General features: G+C 36.4%; 2 protein-coding genes across 18 annotated transcripts in view; one reads left to right on the forward strand and one right to left on the reverse strand.

Annotated features, from left to right (window-relative positions):
• aatkb (apoptosis-associated tyrosine kinase b) overlaps positions 1 to 12,417 on the forward strand; it is a 48,022-nt gene extending 35,605 nt beyond the window's left edge. For all 3 annotated transcript variants that reach the window (XM_046854171.1, XM_046854172.1, XM_046854173.1), the window contains 11 exons: positions 32 to 111; positions 1,847 to 1,965; positions 2,153 to 2,240; positions 2,943 to 3,076; positions 3,622 to 3,706; positions 4,484 to 4,605; positions 5,401 to 5,550; positions 5,728 to 9,259; positions 9,525 to 9,669; positions 9,758 to 9,973; positions 10,165 to 12,417. In XM_046854171.1, coding sequence (XP_046710127.1) covers positions 32 to 111; positions 1,847 to 1,965; positions 2,153 to 2,240; positions 2,943 to 3,076; positions 3,622 to 3,706; positions 4,484 to 4,605; positions 5,401 to 5,550; positions 5,728 to 9,259; positions 9,525 to 9,669; positions 9,758 to 9,973; positions 10,165 to 10,193 — 4,700 coding nt within the window. In that variant the 3' untranslated portion in view covers positions 10,194 to 12,417. The remainder of the gene's footprint in view (positions 1 to 31; positions 112 to 1,846; positions 1,966 to 2,152; positions 2,241 to 2,942; positions 3,077 to 3,621; positions 3,707 to 4,483; positions 4,606 to 5,400; positions 5,551 to 5,727; positions 9,260 to 9,524; positions 9,670 to 9,757; positions 9,974 to 10,164) is intronic.
• Positions 12,418 to 17,096: 4,679 nt separating this feature from the next.
• The window catches only part of baiap2b (BAR/IMD domain containing adaptor protein 2b), a 50,733-nt gene continuing 44,098 nt past the window's right edge, over positions 17,097 to 23,731 (reverse strand). For 10 of the 15 annotated variants that reach the window (XM_046854189.1, XM_046854187.1, XM_046854178.1 and 7 more), the window contains one exon: positions 20,846 to 21,212. In XM_046854189.1, the coding sequence (XP_046710145.1) occupies positions 21,152 to 21,212 (61 nt within the window). In that variant the 3' untranslated portion in view covers positions 20,846 to 21,151. Of the gene's footprint in view, positions 17,344 to 17,842; positions 17,886 to 20,845; positions 23,186 to 23,731 lie in introns of those variants that run through there. The other 5 variants (XM_046854177.1, XM_046854183.1, XM_046854182.1 and 2 more) reach the window with 2 other exon arrangements.

Consider the following 23,731-nt stretch of genomic DNA (forward strand, 5'->3'; position numbering starts at 1 on the left):
ACTGTTTTTCTGTTTGTTACTGGATCTGCAGTCCAACTCCTGAAGTCCACAGATGCGTCTCACCACAGTTTGCTCTACATTAAAGAGATTGGGCATGGATGGTTTGGCAAGGTAAGCCTTATTTATTGTTTATTAGTCTAATTGTCCACCTGCTGTACCGCAGGCAGACGTTAGCACAAATCAAACGTTTAGTGCCCTTCTGCTTAACGGCTGCACACTGATGATTTCTGTTTAATACTATCGTCGAGGGACAAACACAGATTTGACTACTTTTTATGTTATTTCTCGCTTTAAAAGACTTTGTTCATTCTCTCTTTTTCACTGGAAAACTTTGGTAGCAGCTTCTATGAAGGGTGGCCACAATGGACTTTTATAACATATTCATAAGCAGTGCAATAAAATACACTGCCTTAAAAAATTAAGAAGCAGGAAGGAGCCATTTCAGATCTGCTTTTACTAACCATTTATTAATGAAATATAGCATTTTATTCTGTTGGTGATGTTTACTTCATCTGCTTCTGATAGAATCGTGAAATCTTGAATTCAACTTTTGCACTACAAAAGTTTAGAAAATGCAATTCACACAAATCAATATAAGAAATAATATTTGTCAAGCCAAGTGTAGCAGCTTGGATCATTTTGGTTAAATTAAATAGGTCATCATATTAGCATTTATAACATTATATACAGGGTTGCCAGCAATTAATTTGGTCTGGTTAAGCATGTGATTACCAATGTCTTGTTTTAAAGCCTTTAATCATAATGAAATCTTATCAACTTCCATAAACAAAGGCAAGGGCAAACAAAAGGAAAGTAAAAGTGCAAATGTACAGAAAAATCTTCAGTCCATAGAATCACATTTGGTGTAAGATATATTGCTTTTTTGAGTTTTTGAGAAGAAAAGGAATCATTATGGAGTGGATAATGTTTTACCAGGTTACCAGATAGTGAAAGTGTAGAAATACTTGTGCATCACAGTGAAATTGTTTCACATGTAAAGGATGACAAAACATGGACAATTTTCATGTGGTTTTTGGCATGTAGTTTGTATTGGAAAGTTTGCAGAGAACTGGCAGTCTTGACTATGTTTTACTTCTACAATTTGTCTTGAATATGTGTAAATGGCCATAGTTTGACATAGACTGATAAAATGCAGGATCAAAATAATAATAATAATAATAAAAAATATTATTAATGGTCTTATTTGTTTTTTGTATAAAGATACTGTATATAAAAGTTGCAAAGTTATAACATAGACCTTTCCCTTTGTATAAAGTGTTACCAAATCAACTTTAGATATTCAAAACTGGAATAATAATCTTGTATATACAGTGTACCTAATAATTTCATTCTCATACTTTCTCTTTCTCTGTTTCTGTATTTCTATACACACAAATGCATATACATATACACTCCTTCAATTTGTTCCATTGACTGGGTATGTCCATGTATGTGTGTGTGTGTGTGTGTGTGTGTGTGTGTGGTGTGTGTGTGCGTTTGTGTGTGTGTTTGTCCTTGTCTTGTCTGCATGAACAATGTCCTACGTCTTGTGTATATGTATGTTTGTGCTTTCACACATCCTGCTTTTCCATCCTTATTAAGGTAATTTGTAAAAGTATTAAAATAAACAAAAACAAAAAAGATTTTATATTTTTATTTCCCCTATGTTCATTCAAATGTGTGCGTGTGTGTGTGCTTTATGTATGTATGTATGCATGCATTTGTCTTCTCTGTTTGTATCTGTTGTTATATGTGTTGTCCATTTCTGGTGTGTGTGGGCATTTTTGTGTGTGTGGGTGCATGTGTGTGTCTATGTTGCGTACATGTGTGTACCATGGGTCCACAGGTGTTGTTGGGGGAGGTAACCTCTGGCCTCAGCAGTACTCAGGTGGTGGTGAAGGAGCTCAAGACAAGTGCCAGTATTCAGGACCAGATGCATTTCTTGGAGGAAGCACAGCCTTACAGGTAAACAACAAACAAACATACTGCATTGCATTACTTATTTATTATAGTGCGCTGCATTACTTGCATGCAATGTGTCTGGAAATGACTTTGGTTTGAGAACAGTTTCAGAAATATTTTCATATGGTGTTTGCTGTTACTTTCTTTGTGTCGGTAGTGTACTCACTCTATGACTTCTCTCATGTTTTAGATCACTACAGCATCCTGCTCTAGTGCAGTGTTTGGCTCAATGTACCGAAGTTACACCCTACCTGCTGATCATGGAGTTCTGTCCTTTGGTGGGTATTCGAGACCCAGCTGATGCTAGAAATATCTCTCAAAAGAATAAAAAGAACAAGACAGGTCAATCTAAACTACAGACATATAGATTACAGTATATCATGTTTGAAATGTATTGCTTTGAAAAATGGCCATGTTTTTTCAATATGCATTAGCAAAAAAGAAAAACAACAAATGTAAAAAAATAAAATAAATAATGTGAATAAATATCCTTACCCAAACAAAGAAACAAATACATCAGAAGGCTGAGGATAAGGTGTTTACTGAAACAGGATAGATAGATAGATAGATAGATAGATAGATAGATAGATAGATAGATAGATAGATAGATAGATAGATAGATAGATAGATTCCTGTTTAGCGGCTAATGCTAGCAATATAGATTCTTTAACATTTACTTTTTTATACGGTACGAATACGTGTACTGCTATACCACTGATAGATAGATGGATGAATGGCTGGATGGATGGATGGATGGATGGATGGAGGAATAGATGGATAGATAAGAATAAAATAAAAGTAAACATACAGATAAAACAGATAAAATGCGGACTGTAAAGACATTGCCCGCTGGTGGGTTACTAAAACACAACAGATTGACATTGTCACCTACTTATATCTATATATTTTTTACTGATACCAGTTCCTGATTGTGTTATTCATGCCCATATTTTCTGTGTGTATACTCTCCATGGTAACAGGGTGATGTGAAAGGTTATCTTCGTAGCTGCAGAACCACAGACTCTGTGACTCCTGATCCTTTGCTCCTTCAACGAATGGCTTGTCAGATCTCTTCTGGTCTTCTGCATCTCCACAAACATGACTATAGCCACAGGTAGGCTTCCAACTTTCATCATCTTTCAACACTCAAATCTACAACCTGATCCAGGTTGCTGAGTGGTTTGGATAAAAATGGAACAAGTCCAAGTACATAATGCTCAAAGCATTGTAATAAAAAAGATCATAACATCAGACAGATTTTCTCACAAAACTGCTCAGCTTTGATTTTAAAGGCACAATAACATTAAAGGGGCTGCAAACTAGATATGGATAAATTATATATAGAATTGAAAATTAGATCTTTTGTGCATTTAATCTATGTTTTAGAGTAAAGTGTAGAGGAAATTTGATGGGCAATGGCTGGTTATTCTATTTCTTGATTCCAGTGTGACATGTACTTGGTAGCTTCCTGTAACAATATCCTGATGCTGCCTGAGTGTGCCTCTGCTACTCCAGCATCAGTGATTTTGTTGCAGGGGGTTACCACAACTTCATGAAGACATGATTTTTCCTCTTTTTTTTTTTATTAAAAACATCTACTATCAATATGAAAACCTTAAATATGTTTGAGATTTTATTTCTGCCTTTTATTTTGAACAGTGATCTTGCTTTGAGAAATTGCCTTCTGACATCAGATGTTTCTGTCAAGATCGGAGACTATGGCCTGTCACACAGCAAGTATAAGGTATGTGTATCACCTTCCTGCTGATATAGTTATAGACGTGTTGGGGAATCTTACAATGTAAAACATTAGCAATGTGTTAAAAAGTAAGCAAAAGAACTTCAAATGCATTATAGATGTTAGTACTAATGGACTGATTCTTTAATAACTGATGAATTCTAATCTGCTCCAGCGCTCAAGGGTTGCAACACAATACCATTATTCACATCTATTTAGTGTTACAATTATGTACAGCATTATTAGGGTTTTTAAATTAAATTGTCAATGAAACATGAAGCGTACCAATACACCCAGTACAACAGTACAATGCCAGCATGGCTTCTGAAGTCTGGCTCTGACAGTTCCTTAATTTTAGGTACCTTAGTCGAGTTCATTACCCCTCTTTATTATGTATTTTCGCACCTACCTACAGTTTTAATGAATTTGGTTGGTTCTATTTTTTCAAATATAAACAAACTCACTGTCCACTTTAAATCACTGGGACTCCTAGTTGGCATCACAGGCAGTGCTGTTTTTCATTTGTCCCCCAGCATCATGCTGTAACTAACCAAGTGCTCATACCCACTCAAATAAAAAACAAAACAAAAAAATCTCAGAGGCATTTTTTATGTGTCTCGCATGATCCTAGTCCCAGTGCACATATAGTATACAGGCTCAGTCAGATAGCTCTTGAATCATTCTGGCTAAAACAAAACAAAATAAAAAGTCCATCTTCTTTGTGCAGATGTACACCACCTGTACACACTGAACAGTGTATTTGGTTATATTCCTGCTGCATAGGATGATTACTTTGTAACATCAGATCAGACCTGGGTACCATTACGCTGGATTGCCCCAGAACTGGTGGATGACGTTCATGGCAACCTACTGGTGGCGGACCAAACAAAACAAAGCAACATTTGGTAAGCATTAACTCAAAACGAATTTTTTGGGTGTTAATAATGATTTATTTTTATATTGATCACAGAAGTTTAGACCACAGACTTTAACATTAAGTTGGGGTAATGGGGCAGAGGAAGGGGGTCACAATGGTGTAATGAATAAAAAACTCTGAACTCTGATCTAATATTACATTTTCTTCCTACTGTATCTTGGGTATCCTCTATCTCTGTCAGTTTTCGCTCTTTCAAAAACAGGGCCAGGTGACTAACAGGTAGACTGCTCATGCTAAATTACCCATAGGTGTGAATAAGTGTGAGAATGTGTTTGTTGTCTCATGCCAGGTGTATTCCTGCTTTGTGCCAAATGTTAATGGGTGAGATGCTGGAATTACAATGTCCACAACTAGGATATAAAATTATTAAAGATGAATAAATGGTTATTTTTAAAGATCTTCACTCTATTTTCTCTCATATAGTCACTGGCAGTTCCTGTTTACTAGTAATGTCTTACTCCATTGCACAAGAGCTTTTTTAGCTTACAGCTAATATGTGTGTTTTTTTTTTATTTTTATTTATTGATAAAGCCACCAGAATAATTTGAGCTGCCTATTACAATACACCTTATTATGCTACGAGCAGAGTGCTAGTTAGCCTATATACAAGCTCACAGTTGCCTGTGATTGGCAAGTGTGACAGTGTTACCAGGGGGAAAAGAATGTCATAAAATCTATTCAAAAATAAAAGCTAATTTTTAAGGCCTCTATGTATAGATGGCTTTAGCCTTTCCCAGAAGGAATTTTTATTTGTGTTTTTCAGGTCTCTTGGGATAACTATCTGGGAGTTGTTTGAGTTAGGAAACCAGCCTTATCGACACTATTCTGACAGGCAGGTCCTCAGCTTTGCTGTGAAAGACCAACAACTTAAACTGCCAAAGCCACTGCTTCAGTTTCCTCTTTCTGATCGCTGGTGAGTGTTCAAAATATCGCATCCAAATGTATTGATTCAGAAACATCATTCTTTATTAGGATTTAATAAGAATACAAATCGCATTAAAACATAATATAAAGTAATTTGTTATTTAGACACTGTATATGCTGTTTTTTGTCTCGTCTAAAATTTTATTGTATTTATATAACATTTTAGGTATGAAGTGATGCAGTTTTGTTGGCTGCAATCAGATCAGAGGCCTAATGCTGAGGAGGTTCACCTACTGCTCAGTTACCTCTGTGCCAAAGGTGCCAGTGAGGCAGAAGAAGATTTTGAAAGACGCTGGAACTCAATGAGACCTAACATGTCTCATGGCAGTCTGCATGGGGCTGGTCCCCTGACCCTGGAGATGCCACAATCCTTGACAGCCTCATCCTTATTCCCCTTACTGGAGCAATTTTCAGCTGGTGATTGCTACCAGTCAGAGTCGGGGGATGACATTCTCACAGTTACTGAGACCAGTCACGGTCTGAACTTTGAATACAAATGGGAACAAGCAAGAGCTAAACAGCCTTATCCGTCCTCATCCACCACTGGAACATTAGGTCAAGGGAATCCCCATTGCCAGGAGGTCTATTACCCTCCAGGAGGTATGGTAGGTGGATGTGCGATTGATGGACTCACTTTGGGGGTTTCTCCCCAATACTATGACCCCAAGCAATTACACACTCCAGGCGTTGTTCCAGTTCTCAGTGCACATAGCCCATCAGTGAATAGTGAATATTATATTCGTATTGAAGAGCCAGTAGAACGCAATATTGAGATGGAATACACAATGTGTTCGTACAGCCCTGAATTTGGGGACAGCAATGGCAGCTTTCTCACTGGTAGTGGAGACTCAGGGGATTGTATAAACTGTCCTTCGAAAAGCAAACCTATTGAAACATACTGGTCAGCTGACATTCATAAAAACAGTGCCTATGATTCAGACAGCAGTCCGACCATGTCTTTAACAATGGAGCCACTTCTAGGTCAGGTAACTGATTCTAGCCCACTTAGGCCCTGGGAATCAGGCCATTATGTATCATACAAAGACAGGGATGGAGGCTATTACTATGAGCACTCACCACCTCTGGGTATGGATCACTACCTGATTGGAGGCCGGTCAGAACCCATGAGAGAGAGCTGGGGGTCACGAAGCCTGAGACAGGCACTAGGTGAGCTAGAAGAACCCTTGGGGATCTCCACCTCTCTTGGCAGTCCCCCACAGGGCTATGGTGACCCTTACCTAGAGAGCAGCCATGGGTCAGTAATAGGGAAGAATGTAATTGGAGGATATTATGACATGATGGGCTCTTTGAGAAAGATCATGCCAGGGAACCACTCAGTGTGTATTGACATGGAACCAGGGGGAGCTGTGTTTGTGGGACAGGATGACAGTGATTCAGAAGAGGAGGAGGATATATTCATTGAAAGGCAGGCAATGGGCTGGTCCACAAACCACTCAACAAAACATTTAAGTTTGTCTCGTGGACAGTCATTGAAGCAAGATGCATATGCAGACTTTCATTACACTATGCCAATGACGGATGTTGAGGATGCTTGGCCAGAGAACCACAGTCTCCCATACCGCTCTACCAAAACACATAACTACCTGGAAGGCAGAGCCAAAAGCAACACTTGCCCTGTGCATGGTAGACAAGCATCAGTATCATCAGCAGAAGGCAGCTCCTATATTCATCTATGTCCTGAACCCAGAGAAGCTGAGGTGTACCCGGTACCTTGTTGTCAGGCATTGAGCAATTCCCATTTTGTAGATCCTCTTACAGGATCATTAGTAAGAAATTGTTTTATGAATGACCCTATTTCAGACAAAAACACAGGCATACCAAGCAGGAACCCACAGACAGGCCAAGCCGCTCTAACTGCTGGACATATAAATTCCAAATCAGAGACAGCAAAAACAAATTTAAAACAGGCCGAGCACTCAGGACTGATTGACACTGGAGTCGTAGAGGGAATTTTTAAACAAGACCGTAATGAACAACAAGACGCTAGTCAAATTAACACAAAAACAGAGGTTGTAACCATAACTCAACAGGTGGAGAAACCCCTACCTGAGATCTCTTCTAAAGAGCCTGAATCAGATAGAAGCTTAATGGTGGACAGTGGTGTGGAACATGGAAATTCCAGCACCAGCCTGGTGGAAATTGAAAATTGTAGTGATGATGACACCACAGATGTCACCTCTGGGATTTTTGGTGATTTCCCAGGGGATTATGCAGAGACAGCTGACTACCCCTCCCCTTCATTCAAGTCATTGCAAAAGCAAGTAGGTACACCTGACTCAATGGATTCCATTGATTTGCCATCTACTGCAGGCTCCAGTGAGACTCTGAGCCCAACCTCTCTTCATCCTTCAAATTCGCCCAAAGCTATGGATAGTGGCTATGACACAGAGAACAACGAATCTCCTGAATTCGTCCTCAAAGAGCCCCATGAACCACAAGAAACCAACACATGTATCCAGCCAATTGGGATGTCAGTTGCTGACTCATGTCCAGTAATAAAATCAAAAGAAGTAGATGGGGCAATGGATGACACAAAACAAGAGGTTGTGGAGGAAGAAGTAACCATGAAAACATCTCAGAGCACTGAAAGGCTGACTGTACTAAGTGAGAACACCCCATACAGGGATTCTGCTTACTTTTCTGATTCTGATGCAGTGAAAGATAAAGATAGTGATGAAGACAGAGAGAAAGGTATTGATGATCTTGAGAGCAAGCAGGAGAAAGCAATGCAAGCAATAGATCAAAAAACATTATCAATACCAGTGGTAGAACAAGAGAAAGAAAAGTCAAATTTTCAGGAGACAGAAGACAACAGTGAAAATACCTACAATGATATTCAGGAAGGGGCTCCAAAATCTCTAGACTCAGAAGAAAATGAAATGGTTTCCAATCAATCCCCTGAACCAAGTATAATTTCCTCTATTTCTCCTGACATAGTTGAATGCCCTATAAATGACACTGACCAGGATGAAGGCTTTGACCTGAATTCTGATGACCCCCCAGAAGTGCCATCTGAGAGTAATTTACATGATTTAACTGACTTGCCATTTTCTAATAACACACAAGAAAACCAAACAACAGAGGAAACAGACGGCACCATTACTTTGGAACCACCGAGTTTAGTTGAGGACACTAATGTTGAGACATGTTTTGATACCTTAATCATTGCAAATGAAGTGAACCAGGAGAAGCAAGTCACTGAAGAAGCCACATCCAGCATAAATCCAGAAGAACTATCAGTTCAGGACAACAATGAAATAGTAAAGATGCCTATATCAGATTCAACTGAGACTATTTCAATAGATAAAATTGTCAACAAGCCAGATGGTAATGCAAAACGCTCCACTCGTCCTTCTTCACCTCCTCCTCTCCCATCGCCTGAGGGACGAGGGTCCCTAATAGAGCGAGGAGAAGCTGATGATGAGGACAGGGATTCAGAGGACAGTGATGAATCAGATGAGGAGCTGCGCACCTACAGTATCCACGAGCAGAGTGAAGAGAGTGATGATGAAATCTTTCCAGTGCCCATCATTGTGAGCGACTGCAGTGATGCACACAAACTCAGAAGCATCCTCAAGATGCCCAGCCTGTGTATCGATAACCTTGGTGATGAGTTTGTGTCTAAGAATAAGGTGGTGTCCTTCTTTGATGATGTCACCTGTTACTTGTTTGACCAAGTAAGCAGTAGTTGTGATTTTATTTAAAATTTGAAATGAATATTTAAACATCACACACTACCCTTCACAGTTTTTTTTATGCCTTTTCCACAACACAATTAATGTATTGTGGAATGGTTTACAACATATTTCACTGATATATATATTGATCTAAATGTAACTCTTCAATTATCTATTGCTTAACTTACAGTAGTTTGAATGAATTTCTGATTTTGTTCTCCCACAAAACAGCAAAAAAGTAATGAAAAACATTCCACTTTTCTAGGAAAGTCCAACTGGAGAACTATCAGAACATGCCTTTCCCCTGGGTGGTGAAACAAGGACAAAGGATACAAGGTGCACAGTATCGAACCAGCAGGAAAAGGCAAATTCCACTGATGACTCTTCAGATGGAAACATTTCAGAAGAGAGTAAGAACTCATTTCAATATCTGCAAAGAGATGGTATATTCAATACTGCTTAGTGTCTATGTATTTTCATGCTCTCCATTGTGTGCAGGTACAGGGTATGAGTGGGACGATGATTTCTCTTTGCTGCCACTACCAACTTCCTCTAAGGATTCACCCCCAGACATCAAGGCTAAACCAAGCCTTCCACCCAGTGCAACAAATAACAAGCCTGTAGTTAAATTCTCACGTTTCACAGTTTCTCCATCCCCAATTTCACGTTTCTCAATCACTCATGTTTCGGACTCAGATATCGATTCTGCAGGAGGTAAAATGCTTTTAAATACACATCTTTGATTATATTTACATTTCATTATGTTCCTATAAAAATAGTTTTACAGCAGCTATTTTACAAACTTGCAAAATGGATTTAATTACTGAAAGACTTTAAGTTCAGATGATCATAAAATATAATTTCCTCATAAGTGCAAAATGCTTTGTTTTCCCTTTGACATACAGGAAGCAGCGAGGACGGGGATAGAGAATGAGCACTGCACACCACTGCCATCTATATGGAGTGCTCTGCATGCACCTCTTTTCATTGAAAAAGATTCAAGAAGGTTTGGAATCCTATCAAGGGCAGTGCCTACTACTGTTTGCAACTAGTCACACAATGATCCTTAAAGAACCAATTCCAAATGAACACTCCTGTGAAATTAACACGTTATAAATTGTGAAAATCCCTCATAATACCATATTTGTTAAAACCCTACCTATTTTGAGCTGGTGACAATTTTGAAGGAACTACAGTATATGTACCATGAAGACATGGGATCCTTATGACATTTACATTAAAAAACATTAAATATTTTCATGAATGATGGGTATGCTCTTGAAATCAGTGATACAATCAAAAATGTTTTGTTCCAGAAAAAAAAATTGTAAAGCAAATCAAGAGACTTTTTTTTCAATGACTGTGACTGTGAAGTAATGACGAACTAATGAACAATGTTGCAACAATTTTGTCCAACAATTTATGGCACTAAATGAAGAGAAATTAGGTTAGCTTATTGTTTGTAAATGGATGATGTTACATTTAATTATGAGAAAGGAAACTCACTTTCTTTTCACATTCTATTTATTTGATAAGGCATCAGAGCAAAAGCCTTGTGCCTATGTCACCTAACAGAAAACTGGCAGACTTTTTCAAGCTGCTTAAAGTTTTGGGAGGGAGGAAACACATAGCTGCCTTGAGTCAGCCATCTACTTGTAAGTAGCAGATTATACAGGGTCATGAAACATCATGAGACTTAGACCAGCTGCTTTATGTTAAAATGTTAAACTTAAAATAAGATCTCTAAATAAAATTTGTTTTTTTCATTGGTTTAAATTTTTGGAAAGTCAATGTTTGCCTGGTTGATAAATACAGTTCTACGAACTACTATTTCAGTATTTACTTATTATTATTTAAATTTCAATTATTGTCAGTATCATGCAAAAAATTTATTCATGTTTTTTTCCAAAAACAATGGTTTCTCACGTCTTACTGTCTACCCTGCCTTGGTTAAGTTAAAATAACCTAAATTCTACAATGCAATTCAGCAGTGTAACATAAAAACTTTATTTAGTTTTATTTTGGCAATAGGACAAGAACTGCTTTAAAAATCCAAAAATAGGAAAAGGCAATTCGATCTCTTTCAATGCTTGAAATCATTTCAAAGTCCAAGCTAATGGACCTTTTAATACTTTAGACTACAAAACATGCTTTTCATGATGAGCATGTATACCTGATGCTGTACATGTCTGCTACATTATGAGGACCAGAGCTGGGATGTGTAATGTTTTTGTTTTTATTTATTTATTTATTTTAATTGTTTTATTTGATACTCAATTCCTGTCTTGTCACTTTTGAAAAATTTATAAAGAAATAGAAGAAAGAAAAACATTCTAATGGCAATTAGTGCACAGCCTATGGACAAGTATTATTATGGTTATTTATTAGGATAGACAAAAACTACTCAAAAAAAATGTACTGTACTTATTGTTATGTTGCAGAATTACTGTCCAATACAAGTTTCATTTTCTTGTGAACACTGTTGGGGAGTGGGGGTAAAATAATTTTCTCTCTAAATATGAACTCGTTTGACAAGGTAAAGAGGAATTCAATGCACTCTGAAAATCTCTGTACTCTGGACCCCAAGCTAAAAGTGAAGAAAAAAAAAAGAATAATACCATCCTAACTATCCTCTCATGTTCAATGTTTGTTTGCCTCTTCTGGCATCACTGTTCTAAATAGATTAGCCTAGATTGAACTAGACAGCAATCTGTACTATTTTTGTATTCTATAAAACAGTTTTAAAATCCTAAACTGTATTAAATTGTTGCTGGACTGTAAGAGTTTATCATCATATATCTGTTGCCAAAGAGAAACATTATAGTGGTACACCTGGGGTTGTTGGCTGAAATTACTGGACACCGACAGTGCTTGATAATCATAGAGTAATGGACAGTGTTCTTGCTTGTAGTTTGTGACTGATTCATATGAAATCCAGCACAAACGGGGCCTCAGTCATTAGAATACTCATGAATCTGTGTGAGATTATGGTGATTTTCATGGTGAAGGAAAACATATTTGGTTGAATGATGCTATTGAGTAGGAATCTATAAAGATATAAACTGGATAAAGTTATATGTTGTGTGAAGGTTTCCATAAATATCTGTCCCTCTTGGGTGTCAAATGAACAAAAAAAAAATAAAAAATAAATAAATGAATTGTTTGACATTTCTCTTTGGTGCTGAACTCTGAAAGTATCTATCTGTTAGAAGTCACCATGCACCAACTTCAGCTACTAGACACAGCAATCAAGCCATAATCAAATGCTCCTTGTTAAATTCCAGATGTAGCATGGAGCAACGAAACAAGAGAAAATCTAACAGTTTGTTTTAAACTACAGACACAGTAATTGAGCAACAAAATAGAGAAAAGTACAGCCTTTTTTTAAACTCCAGATACAAAAAATAAAACAGTTTATTTTCAAACCCCAGTCGCAAAATCAAAAAATCTAAGCAAACTGTCTGGTGTGGGTCATGGACCGTTGTGGGGCAGGCTGGTGGTGGTTGACAATAAAACTAAGAAAGATTGTGCTCAGTAACCTGATCTTATCAGCTGCTTATTCTTCAGTCCACTGCATAATTTCACATATAATTCTGAGATGCCTTAACACTCTTCCTGATCTAGCACAAATACATATAAGCATCCTGAACTGGCAAAACAGTACCAGCAATGCCTACACAGTATTATGTAATTCAATTGATCCACTCCTGCATTTTCTGAGACCCAAGTTTGTGAGAGTAATGTAATGAGAGGTAAGTATACATAAAAATAACATGCTCCCCAAAACTTTTGATCTAATTTGTGTTTGGACAAAACTAGCCGATTATTAAATGCTTTCTGGGCCTGCCTGCCAAAGACCTGTCAAGCAGGTGGCACAGTGTGTTTGGACCAGCTTCCAGCAGCGGCATCTGTGCCATTTGAACTTGCGTTCTTATCTGTGACCATCAGCAGAGATGTTAATTTTTTTTCTTAGTATGGGGATGAGCAGCTGAGCCTTTTTTCTGTTTATGTTAATGCTGCAACATGGGCTCAGTATGTGTCTGTGCTCTTCACAGATAATCTTACTGTGACCGTGCATTGTAAGAGTAAAGAAGTAATCAGCAGCATCCTCATAGCCTGCTAGGCACACTTATCACATATCTGTCAGCTTTAAATTCAGTTAGGACATAATGGCCCAGCAAAAATTCTCAGGTTTGTAACATTAGGCCTTGATCATGTCCACCATCCACTACCATCAGGTCCTGATAGAAAAAACAGCTTGTCTGAAGTTTAAGAGGTTGAAAAAGTTGAAAACAGTGGATGAAGAAATTACCTGTGATTACCGTTTGCTCTCTGTGCACAGAGCAATTTGCTTATAACAAAAAACAACAAAGAATTTAAACCATATTTTCAAAGAATAAAGTATATGTCTGACTTGCTCCACTTTGCTAAACTTCAGGCAAGACATAAAATGGAACAAAAGTGACCTACTTTAATAGGTTAGCCACAAATGGCCATGAGTCGACAACCTTTTTTTTATTTATATTTAGCAGGGCACACAGAAATATGCTTTGCTTTCAAAGGAAACAGTCTGGTGTCCATTCTGTCTGGAAACTATAAATAAATAGAAAACAATGTTTCTCTTTGCAGGTGATTAATTTATTTATATAATCCAATACATTATTGTGACAAATGAGAACTTTTACAATGTGCAAAAACACTAAAATTGTATTTCTATTTCTACTTCTAGCATGAAACACAAAAACAAGACAGGTAATGGCTACATTCAATTCATTCAAAAAGAAAGAACAAGAAACAATAAGATTGGAAGGCACAAACTATACAAATACAGTAATCCATTGTGCGATTGTTCTGTTTATCAATTACAAGGATGCAAACATGCACTGCCAATCAAAAGTTTTTGAACACCTTCTATTTGAAGAGTTTTGTTTAATGCAACAATGAGTGAATTGAGAAAAATCAGATATGTCTTTGGAAAAGGGTGAAAATGTTTTATCACTTAAAGCAGGCACTTGCAGCACATTACATATTTCTAATTACATTTATGTCAGGCATTTTTAGGCTCTCCGAATGAGTCTGCTCTAAATTAAATACGACTTTAGATTCCCGTTAGGAACAGTTCTACAAATATTTATACAGTATTTATTTGCCATTTTTGTGAAAACTCCAGGTGTTCAAAAATGTTTAACAGGCAATATGTGTTATCTGTACAATTGAATTATGCTATGCACACGTGATACACATATCGCTAATACAGTTTCATTATTCATCATAAGCGATGATGATGAGGTTCATCTGGACATCTTAACAATATATGTAATGTTATATATATATATATATATACACACACAAAATTATTTTCTATATTTTCATTATTTTCAACATTCTAAATTAATACTGAATCAATTAAAGAAATGATGTAGTACACAACTAGAAATTTTTAATAACTTAGAATGTTTTATATTTTAGATTGTCAAAAGTAGCTACATTTAGCTTTGATGAAAGCTTGGCAAACTCATTCTCTCATCAGATTTACAAGGTATTCACCTGGAATGGTTTTAAATTCACAGTTGTGCCTTGTCAAGAGCCTTCTTAAAGGGAAAGGCTTTAAGGAGTAAAGGGTGAGTTAAGAGTCAATAGCCCTATCAGGGCTACTACAACTACAGTCCAAATCCATATAATGGCGAAAAACACTCAATTAAGTGAAGAGAAAAGAGAGTCCATCATTAAGAAATAAAGGTCAGTCAATCCCGAAAAATCTCAAGAACTTTAATGGATCCACAAGTGCAGTCTCCATAACCATTATATGCCATTATGAAACAGGCTCTCAAGAGGAATATCCCAGGAAAGGAAGACCAAGATCTACCTCTGCTGCAGAGGATACATTTATTAGAATTTCTAGCCTCAGAAATGTCACATAAATGTTTCAAATGGCAGACATATTTTAACATCCACTGTTCAGAGGAGACTGCGTGAGTCAGGTGTGACTGCATCATTATGGTTGTCATGCTTGAATTGCAGAAAATCTACTATTGTTTTTAGAGAACAAAAAGCAGAAGAGACGTTCTTGGGCCGAAAAATAATTCCATGCATGGTTTTTCATAGTTTGGATGTCTTGAGTATTAAATGGACATTGTTAAAAATAATAATAATAAAAAAAAAAAAAAACACTGAAGAAAAAAGTGTACTGTATGTATAACTTTTAAATATAACTTTTGGCGACATTATACATATATATTAGGGCTGTCAAAATTAATTTCAAAAACAAATTCATTTTAACAGCACTAATTTTATTAATGGGCGATTAATGCGGCCCACATTTTTGTCTGACCATTTTCATTAAAAAATATATAAATAAATAAATATAAAAGAGGTGAAATTTAAAACTTCAACGCAACACAAATTTTTTTTACCACGTCCTTTCTTTACTCAGATATAAAAAAAAACTTTCTTCACTGACACAAATTAAACAACCTGAATCTCTTGCTTCACAGACATAATATAATAATAATAATAATAATAATAATAATAATAATAATAATAATAATATTTACAAAAATAAAAATAATAATAAATAATACAATTTAATAAAAAAAAATTTATATATATATATATATATATATATATATATATATATATATATATATATATATATATATATATATATATATATATATTCATATATGAATAAAGAGCTCAAAATGTTTACTTTTAAATAAACCCATTCACATCGAAAACAATTATACTCTGATTATGTAATCCGTATAAAAGTTAGAAGAGATTCCATTTCTCCGGTATCACCTCATCAATCATCCATGTTGAAACATAGCAAAACTTTTGTGTGGTGTCCTGATGATTTACGTCATTTAAAACACTATAATTACCTTAAAACCTTTACAAGAATATTTTGTCTTAATGCTCTATGTTGAGTATGGTTACACTAATAATAAACATACATTTGCATAAATAATCAAGTTGTGATTAATCACGAGTTACATGACAATCATGTAAATAAAATTTTCCATCGATTGACAGCCCTTATACAGTATATATATATATATATATATATATATATATATATATATATATATATATATATATATATATATATATATGGCCAAAGGTTTGTCAACACCTGACCATACGATGTGTATGTGCTTTTTTAACATCCCCTTCCACATTTAGTCACCATTTGCTGTTATAATAGCCTCCACTCTTCTGTGGAGATGTTCACTAAATTTTGTAGTGTGCTTGTGGAGATTTGTGCTGGTTCGACCACAAGGGTGTTAGCAAAGTCAGTTCTCATTGTTTAAGTGAATGAAAAATCTAATGCTACCGTATCCACTGATATCTTATACAACTGTGTACATCCAACTTCATGGTAACAGTTTGGGAAAGAAGCACATACGGTTGAAAAAGTCAGATGTCCCAAAGGTTTTGTTCATATAGTCTATATATTTATAACAAGAAAACATTTATGTATATTGCTAATCTAATTGAATTTCTAATTTTTTTTCATCTTATGTTGTACATTTGTTAAAGCTCATTTCTAAGACCACCATTATAATTTTCTGGCTGTAGTGAATGCATGCATGCGTTACATTGTTATTGCAAATACTATGTTAAGAATAAGAGTTATGATAAATTTTATGATAGATTTCAGCAGAGAACTGGAGAAAAATGCCTGGAATGGACTGCTTAAATCATTGAATAAAATTTGATCACAAGGAGAACTTATGATTACAGGAGGCAATGCAAACCCACTGCTTAGTATTATTATTATTATTATTATTATTATTATTATTATTACAAATACTAATAATAATAATAATAATAATAATAATAATAAAGTTCCACTGATGTAAATACAGTCCCAGTTCAACCAGTGTAACCCTTGCATATGCAAACATGTAGTAGCTTTACGCAGAGGTCTCTTAATTATTGCCATAATATTTGGAAAGAAGGACTGTAGATGTCTGTCCTGTAGAAGGACGTCCTAAACGGTGGCCAACTTACATCTATGCTTGTGGATGAAGATGCTGTGGCACCGTCAGGACATGAAGGTACTGAAAGGATCTGGAAGTCTACAAAGACAAACCACAACGTTGACTGTTCAGTCTACAGAGGAACATACTGTACCACATGGAGGTGCTTAAAAGGCTTTATATATGCTAAAAGCAGATCCATGAGCCATTTGTTTCACTTAGCATGCAAATTAAAATTTCACTGAAGAGTTTAAAAATGCTATTTAACTTTTTAAAAATAAAACATGATCTGCATAATATTTTAGCAGTAAAATAACTGGTTTTGCAAGCAGCTGCAATGAGAATTATTAGCCATTCAGGGAATATATTTGTACAACAATCTCTTACTTTTCAGCTGAATCAAACTTTTGGGTAAATATTTGATTGTTCTAAGAAAAAGTTGCACAAGTTTATTCCTAAGATGAAGGACACTAAGACATTCTAGGAATTTGATTAAATCTTTTGTAAGCTGGGTGGAGAGAGATGAAAAAAGAAAGTCAATTAACTCCATGAGTAATGGTCCATGAAGAAAATCAAACTGAGGCAATAAGTCACTTACATCATTATTGCTCATTCAAAAGCGGGCAAATTCAGGGCCCATGCTGAAAGAATAAGAAAAAATCTTGTGTTTAAAAGCCTGTCTTAATTAAAAAAAAATGTATAACCTTGGTTCTAATTAATTTCACGTCTTCTACAAGTGGTCAGGATCAGTAGACATACATAGAGTACACATAGATTTAGTTCAACTTTACATCAGTGCCATCTATGTAGTATTTAAAAGTATGACATATTGTCTTTGTATGGTCATTAAAAGCTCCTCTCCTTTTGCTGGCATCATGATAAAAAAAGCAACATTATTCTCATAAACTTACATCTAATTATTCAGATGTCTTCATATTTAGTAAATATTTTGCATTATTCAATAAAAAAGGTTTGCAGAAAAAGAAAGCCAAGCGTGGACCTGCAGCTCCTGGAGTAAAAAGTCAAGGACCTTATTAAGACTTACATACAGGAATATTACTGTGTGTTATTGTGATTATTATGTGTGTATTAATGAGTAAAGAAATACAGCACCTCTGTTAGATAAGATTCTTGAAGAGCAAACTAGCAAAAAGATAAACAGACAAAAAACACAGGATACATCCAGGAGAGTCTTATAGGTAAGAGTGATGTGCATATAACAGGAAAGTAAATAAAGCATATTAAAGCTTAACGCATACTTCACTCACCACAGACTCTATCCTTCCTATTAGACACATTCATGACACTTAGGACTTCAAATAGGCAGGTAAGAAATGTTGTTGCTTTTCTCAAGTAAATGAATATAGTTTGTCCAAAAACGGGAAAAATATTTGGACTAGGTGGCCAGGCAAGGTTTAAAAAGTGTGCTATGGAAACAGTCCTGAGAAATCACAATACAGTGGAACCCGGTTATCTCGCCCTCGGTTATCTCGACAACCCTATTAAGTCGACGTTTTTAAAGTGGAACCGCCAAATTCTCCCTTTTTCTAAGCATTTTTTATCGGTTATATCTTTTTTTATGTCGCCGCACCCTAATATCTTGAGCACAAGGGGGGAAAAATTTGCCATTTAACGTCGGTTATCTCGATGCAGCCGCAGAAGAACTCGCGAAAGTGGCGGAAAAATCAAGGCTTACAGCTGCTACAGGTGTTGTATTGTATACTGGTGAATCTCTGCTGTTAGTTAGTGCACATATGCCTTTTGTTTTAAATGTTATGCGATGAACGGGAGGCGAAAGCCGAACGTGGGATGACCAGCAAAAGCATAGAATGAACACCGGCAGGATCGGGGGGAATCCGCGGTGCGCTTTGGGAAGAAAAGCACAGCTGTTGAGAGAGTGCCGGTGGGAAGGCACGTACCGGGATACGCATGCGCGATAACAACGACCGCCGTGAACCAACATATACCAACAATAACAGACAGTGAAATTGTGTGGAAGTTTAAATAGGAGCTGGTGATGATAATAAACGAGCACCATATGTGCACGATTGAAGCCGGGAGCTTCAGAGAAAGCGGCCGAGAAAGCACCTGCCACGCTGAAGGGGGCGCCAAAGGGGGCGTGGCAGGTGAAATCCTGACAGATAAACATGTACTGTATGTATTTTTATAGCATGCCTTCATCAAACAAATCATGGCAACGCTGTTGTGTAAAAAAAACCTTCAAAAACACGTGCATGCACATTCGCATTTATTAACGCTCATCATGTACATTAAGAAATTTCAAGCACGTTAATATATTGCCGCCATTTTGATTTTCGTTTATCTCAATCATCGGTTATCTCAATGCTTTTTGGCGTCCCCCTACGACATCGACATAACCGGGTTCCACTGTATTACACTAAACTGGCTTTTTCAAATCTGTCGGGACTATTGGGACACCTGGCTAAAATGATCCTAATATGTGTGGTGGCCTGGGAAAACCCTTCACATATACTGTATTTTTGCCCTATAGTTTTCTAAAAACTACCACTGCAAATATGCTTCTTGTATCTCAACCAGAAATAATTATACATTCCTGGCCAAAAAACTGTAAGCATGTAATAGTCTTTAAAACAAATCTTTGATCAGGAAATTATACAATTAATCAAACTAACAGAAAATTAGTAAACGATAGTTTTGATTACTTTACATTTCTTAGCCTTATGGGAAAAGCTTTTTTTTTTCTTTTTTTTTATAAATAAGAGTCTGTGTTATTCCATTCATGTTGATGACTTCATCAGTTGTCAACAGTAAACAGCTGAGTAGTTAAATCAATTACCAAGAATTTTGTGTACAAAAACACCATATAAATGAATACCCCTGTTTCTTTTCTTTAGCTTTTAACCAAACACTTCACTGAGCAAAAATAAATATTCAAATGTTGGCATGCAGTTGCTTATTTTTTTTTACCAATTTTTGACAAAGAGTTGCTTCAAGATCATTAAAATCCTGATAGTTTGATAGTTAAAAGGGATCAACTTGAAATAACATGAAACAAATTTTAAAGCACCAAAATTATACATTCTTTTCTGGAAATTTATCATTTCTTTACCTCTGTGACGCTACCTTGAGACAATGTCCTTTGTTAAATGTGTTATACAAATCAAATTAAATTGGATAGTTTGAAATTTTACAGTTAAAATCATGTTAGCATGAAAAGAAAAAGGAGAATATTACATCTATCTATTCTACACTGTCCATTTCACTATGGTATGTAGCATTTCAACAACTCGATCCAAGTGTGACAATCAATTTTTGGGAAACTTCCTAGCATTATGTTTGAAGATACAAAGACAAGGTCTAGGCAAGACTTCATGTTATATGGTTATACATTATATATGGTTTAAATGTCAGAGCAAATTACAGCAAAAAATTAGTTTTTTAGAAGGGTTTTCCCAGATTGACACCCATATAGCAGAGTTGTTAAAAAGTTTTCATGTATGACATTATTTCTAAACTTTATTACACAAGTGTTGAACAATTTGTATAGCAACAAGCAAACATGTTTATGAAGTCATGAGTTCAGACACGAGGTAAGACAGCTTGAGGAATGACTCCATGCTCTCGTCTCAATACAGTTTTATTCAGGTTTGTGAAGTAGAAAGTCACCATACATTTGAGGTTATGCTGCAACATTACACTGGAATTGTTGTTCCCCCAAAATGCATGCATTTATATACACAGTATATTCCCTCTGTTTAATATTGAGGGTTTATTTATATGATATATTTATATATATACTTTTTTTTTTAGCTCTTTACATCCAAGTGTTAGCATTCCAAAGCACAAAGACAGAATGAGTAGATCAAGTGTTTCCATTTGGGCACCAGGACTGAGGAGAACGTGGCAGTCATGCCTCGGCTTTATTCTAATGCAGAAAGAAGAAGCACTGGCAGCTTCCAGTCGTTGACCCCTTACTGCTTTTGTGTCTAAATTTATCAAAACAGAGATGGACAGGATTGGCAAAAAAGGAAAGCAGGAGCTTAGATTTGTCACACACACCGAAAGACAAATGGATAGGTGAAAGGACAACAGGGAGAGAGAGAGAGAGAGAGAGAGAGAGAGAGAGAGAGAGAGAGAGATATGCAGCCACTAAAAAAAATATATCTTGTGGAGAGTTTTTCCCGATACAGAGAGTTTTCTCATGTGCAACACTTTACATCAGACTGTATAATCATGAGATGGTTCAAGCATTAAATTGTGTTTTTAAACAGCAAATGCAAGTCAGTGTGAGAGGGGATCTGGCAAACAGCTGCAAGTGAATGTTCTCGCTGAGGGCGAGGGCAGGACTTTAAAGATGCCCACAGTGCTAATGATCAGAACAGTGATTTAAGATGCATAGCTCATTACTTGGCTACTCGGTGCAACAGATAACAAAACAGGCGTAACATAATTTTTCATCAGTTTCTCTGAAAGGGAAAGTTGGGGAAGAAGGATGCTTTGAATTATCAACACAACCTCATGTGAGCTAAGAGCAAGCTAGAACACCAATGAGAAGTCTAAATATGACTGAGTTCATTTTACAGCATCAAATAAACAGAACATCACGTTCTACTCATCATTGGACTTGCTTTGAATTATCTCAGCAACTTCCAGTATTTGTATTCAGTACAGATTAATTTCAGCACAAAAGGACAAGTACATGTTGGTATTAATTTAAGTAAAAATATAACAGTTAATGAGCACCAGTGAGAACCTTGTGTACATCTTCAGGAACCACTTTTGTGTAACTATGATGGATCCAGAACCTGTCCTACACTTGTCCACATCAGGTTGACATACAAACAAAGTCTGTGCAATTTATAGTTGCCAATCCATCTGCTAGCATGTTTTTAGGACATTTGAGGGAACCAGAGAACTCGCACAGACATAGAAGGCAGTAAACCGAGCTCAGAATCAAACCAGGGACATTGGAGCTGTGAAGAAGCTACACTATCAATGTGCCACTGTGTCTTTTTATTGCATCTACAAATATAATTTAAATATGTACAAGAAGCATAGCTTATTAATTCTGATTCGGAAATTCAATGTTAGCTTATTTAATAGGAAAATCCATGTTTTCATTCAGGAGTGCAGTTTGTATGAAGTGAGACAGTTACAGAGATCGATCTTTACTTTTATTCCTGTGATCTGTCTGTAATGGGATTTTGGGACTGATATAATTTAGAAGCTGTCAGACTCAGACCCTTGGACATTCTACACATTGTTTCAAAAACAGCCATATGAATACAGATATAGACACAAAGACACAATGTGCTAGCAGTTTCTTCAGGGATTTAGTAAACTGATGGGAGCACAGATGAAGAATGAGCTGTCTGCTACAGAACATCCTAAATGTTAAGTGCAATAAAAGAAAAAGAACAGACTTTGGCTGACTGTGAAGATTACATCAATTGTAAAGACTTAGCGTAGAAAAGCTCATTTGTTTGAGAAAGTAAAAGAGCTCTTTTATTCACCTAAAATGTAAAAAGTTAAAGCATTTGGCAGCCACTCGTGAGTGCAGCCTCATCTGTACTCCATTTTTAGATTTTGGACCCATTTCTGTAACCCAAAGAATGTGCACTTTCAAAATGCATGAAAGAAAAGCAAGAGTTACATATACAATGTTTTGAGTCCATTTCAGTTAGCGCATTAAAAATAGACCCGAAGTCCTCAAAACTGAAGGGTTGTGAGAACGATCAAGCCAGAGTATTCTGCATTTCTGTTCCATGGAGATTTACAGAAGCTAACGAGTGGTGTGATAAAAGGGAAAGGGGAGGTGGGTGTTTCTCCTCTTCTTTGGTGGGTGAAAAGGTGGATGGACGAGTGAGGGAAACGACCGAGTGAGGGAGTGAGGGGAGAAGGACGGATGGTGTCTGTGTGTCTGTCCTTTCACACTGTCGAAATCAATTTGACCTCGGAACTGTGGAACAAGAAGAGGGAGAGGCTGCCATGTTGGGTTTAGACACACAAACACAACAAGAACAAGGCAACACTGCAGGATGAACACAAGGAGCTCATTGATTGACATAAAGGTACTGCTGATTATACCAAGTATGCCAATGCTAAATGCTGATGTAATTAAAGAAATCGCTAAACCAGCAATGGACTAACGTTTGCAGGCAATGAATAAAAGCAGCTAAGCTAGCCACCATTTAGCATGGCATCATTACATAATGTTAATTGGTGGCCAATAGCTTTTACTCATCATTAGGTTTTTGTTTGTTTTTATTCTCATGCTAATGATAGTGGAATTGGTTTCTGTCTGAGGTGGTATTTTTCCCATACAGCTGAGATTAAATCCTAGAAGTAGCAAAAAGGTAGTACTCCTTGATGAGAGATGTTTTAGCTATTAAAAATAAGGCTTCGATGCATGGTATTTAATCTATCAAAAATACCAGTAAAGCCACTCGATAGATTGTAGTGCTCCTTGTGATATCTGGCAGGACGTGGGGGTACGGCAAGTTCA

Source organism: Silurus meridionalis, chromosome 7 (genome assembly GCF_014805685.1).
Source record: "Silurus meridionalis isolate SWU-2019-XX chromosome 7, ASM1480568v1, whole genome shotgun sequence".
Classification (NCBI taxonomy): domain Eukaryota; kingdom Metazoa; phylum Chordata; class Actinopteri; order Siluriformes; family Siluridae; genus Silurus; species Silurus meridionalis.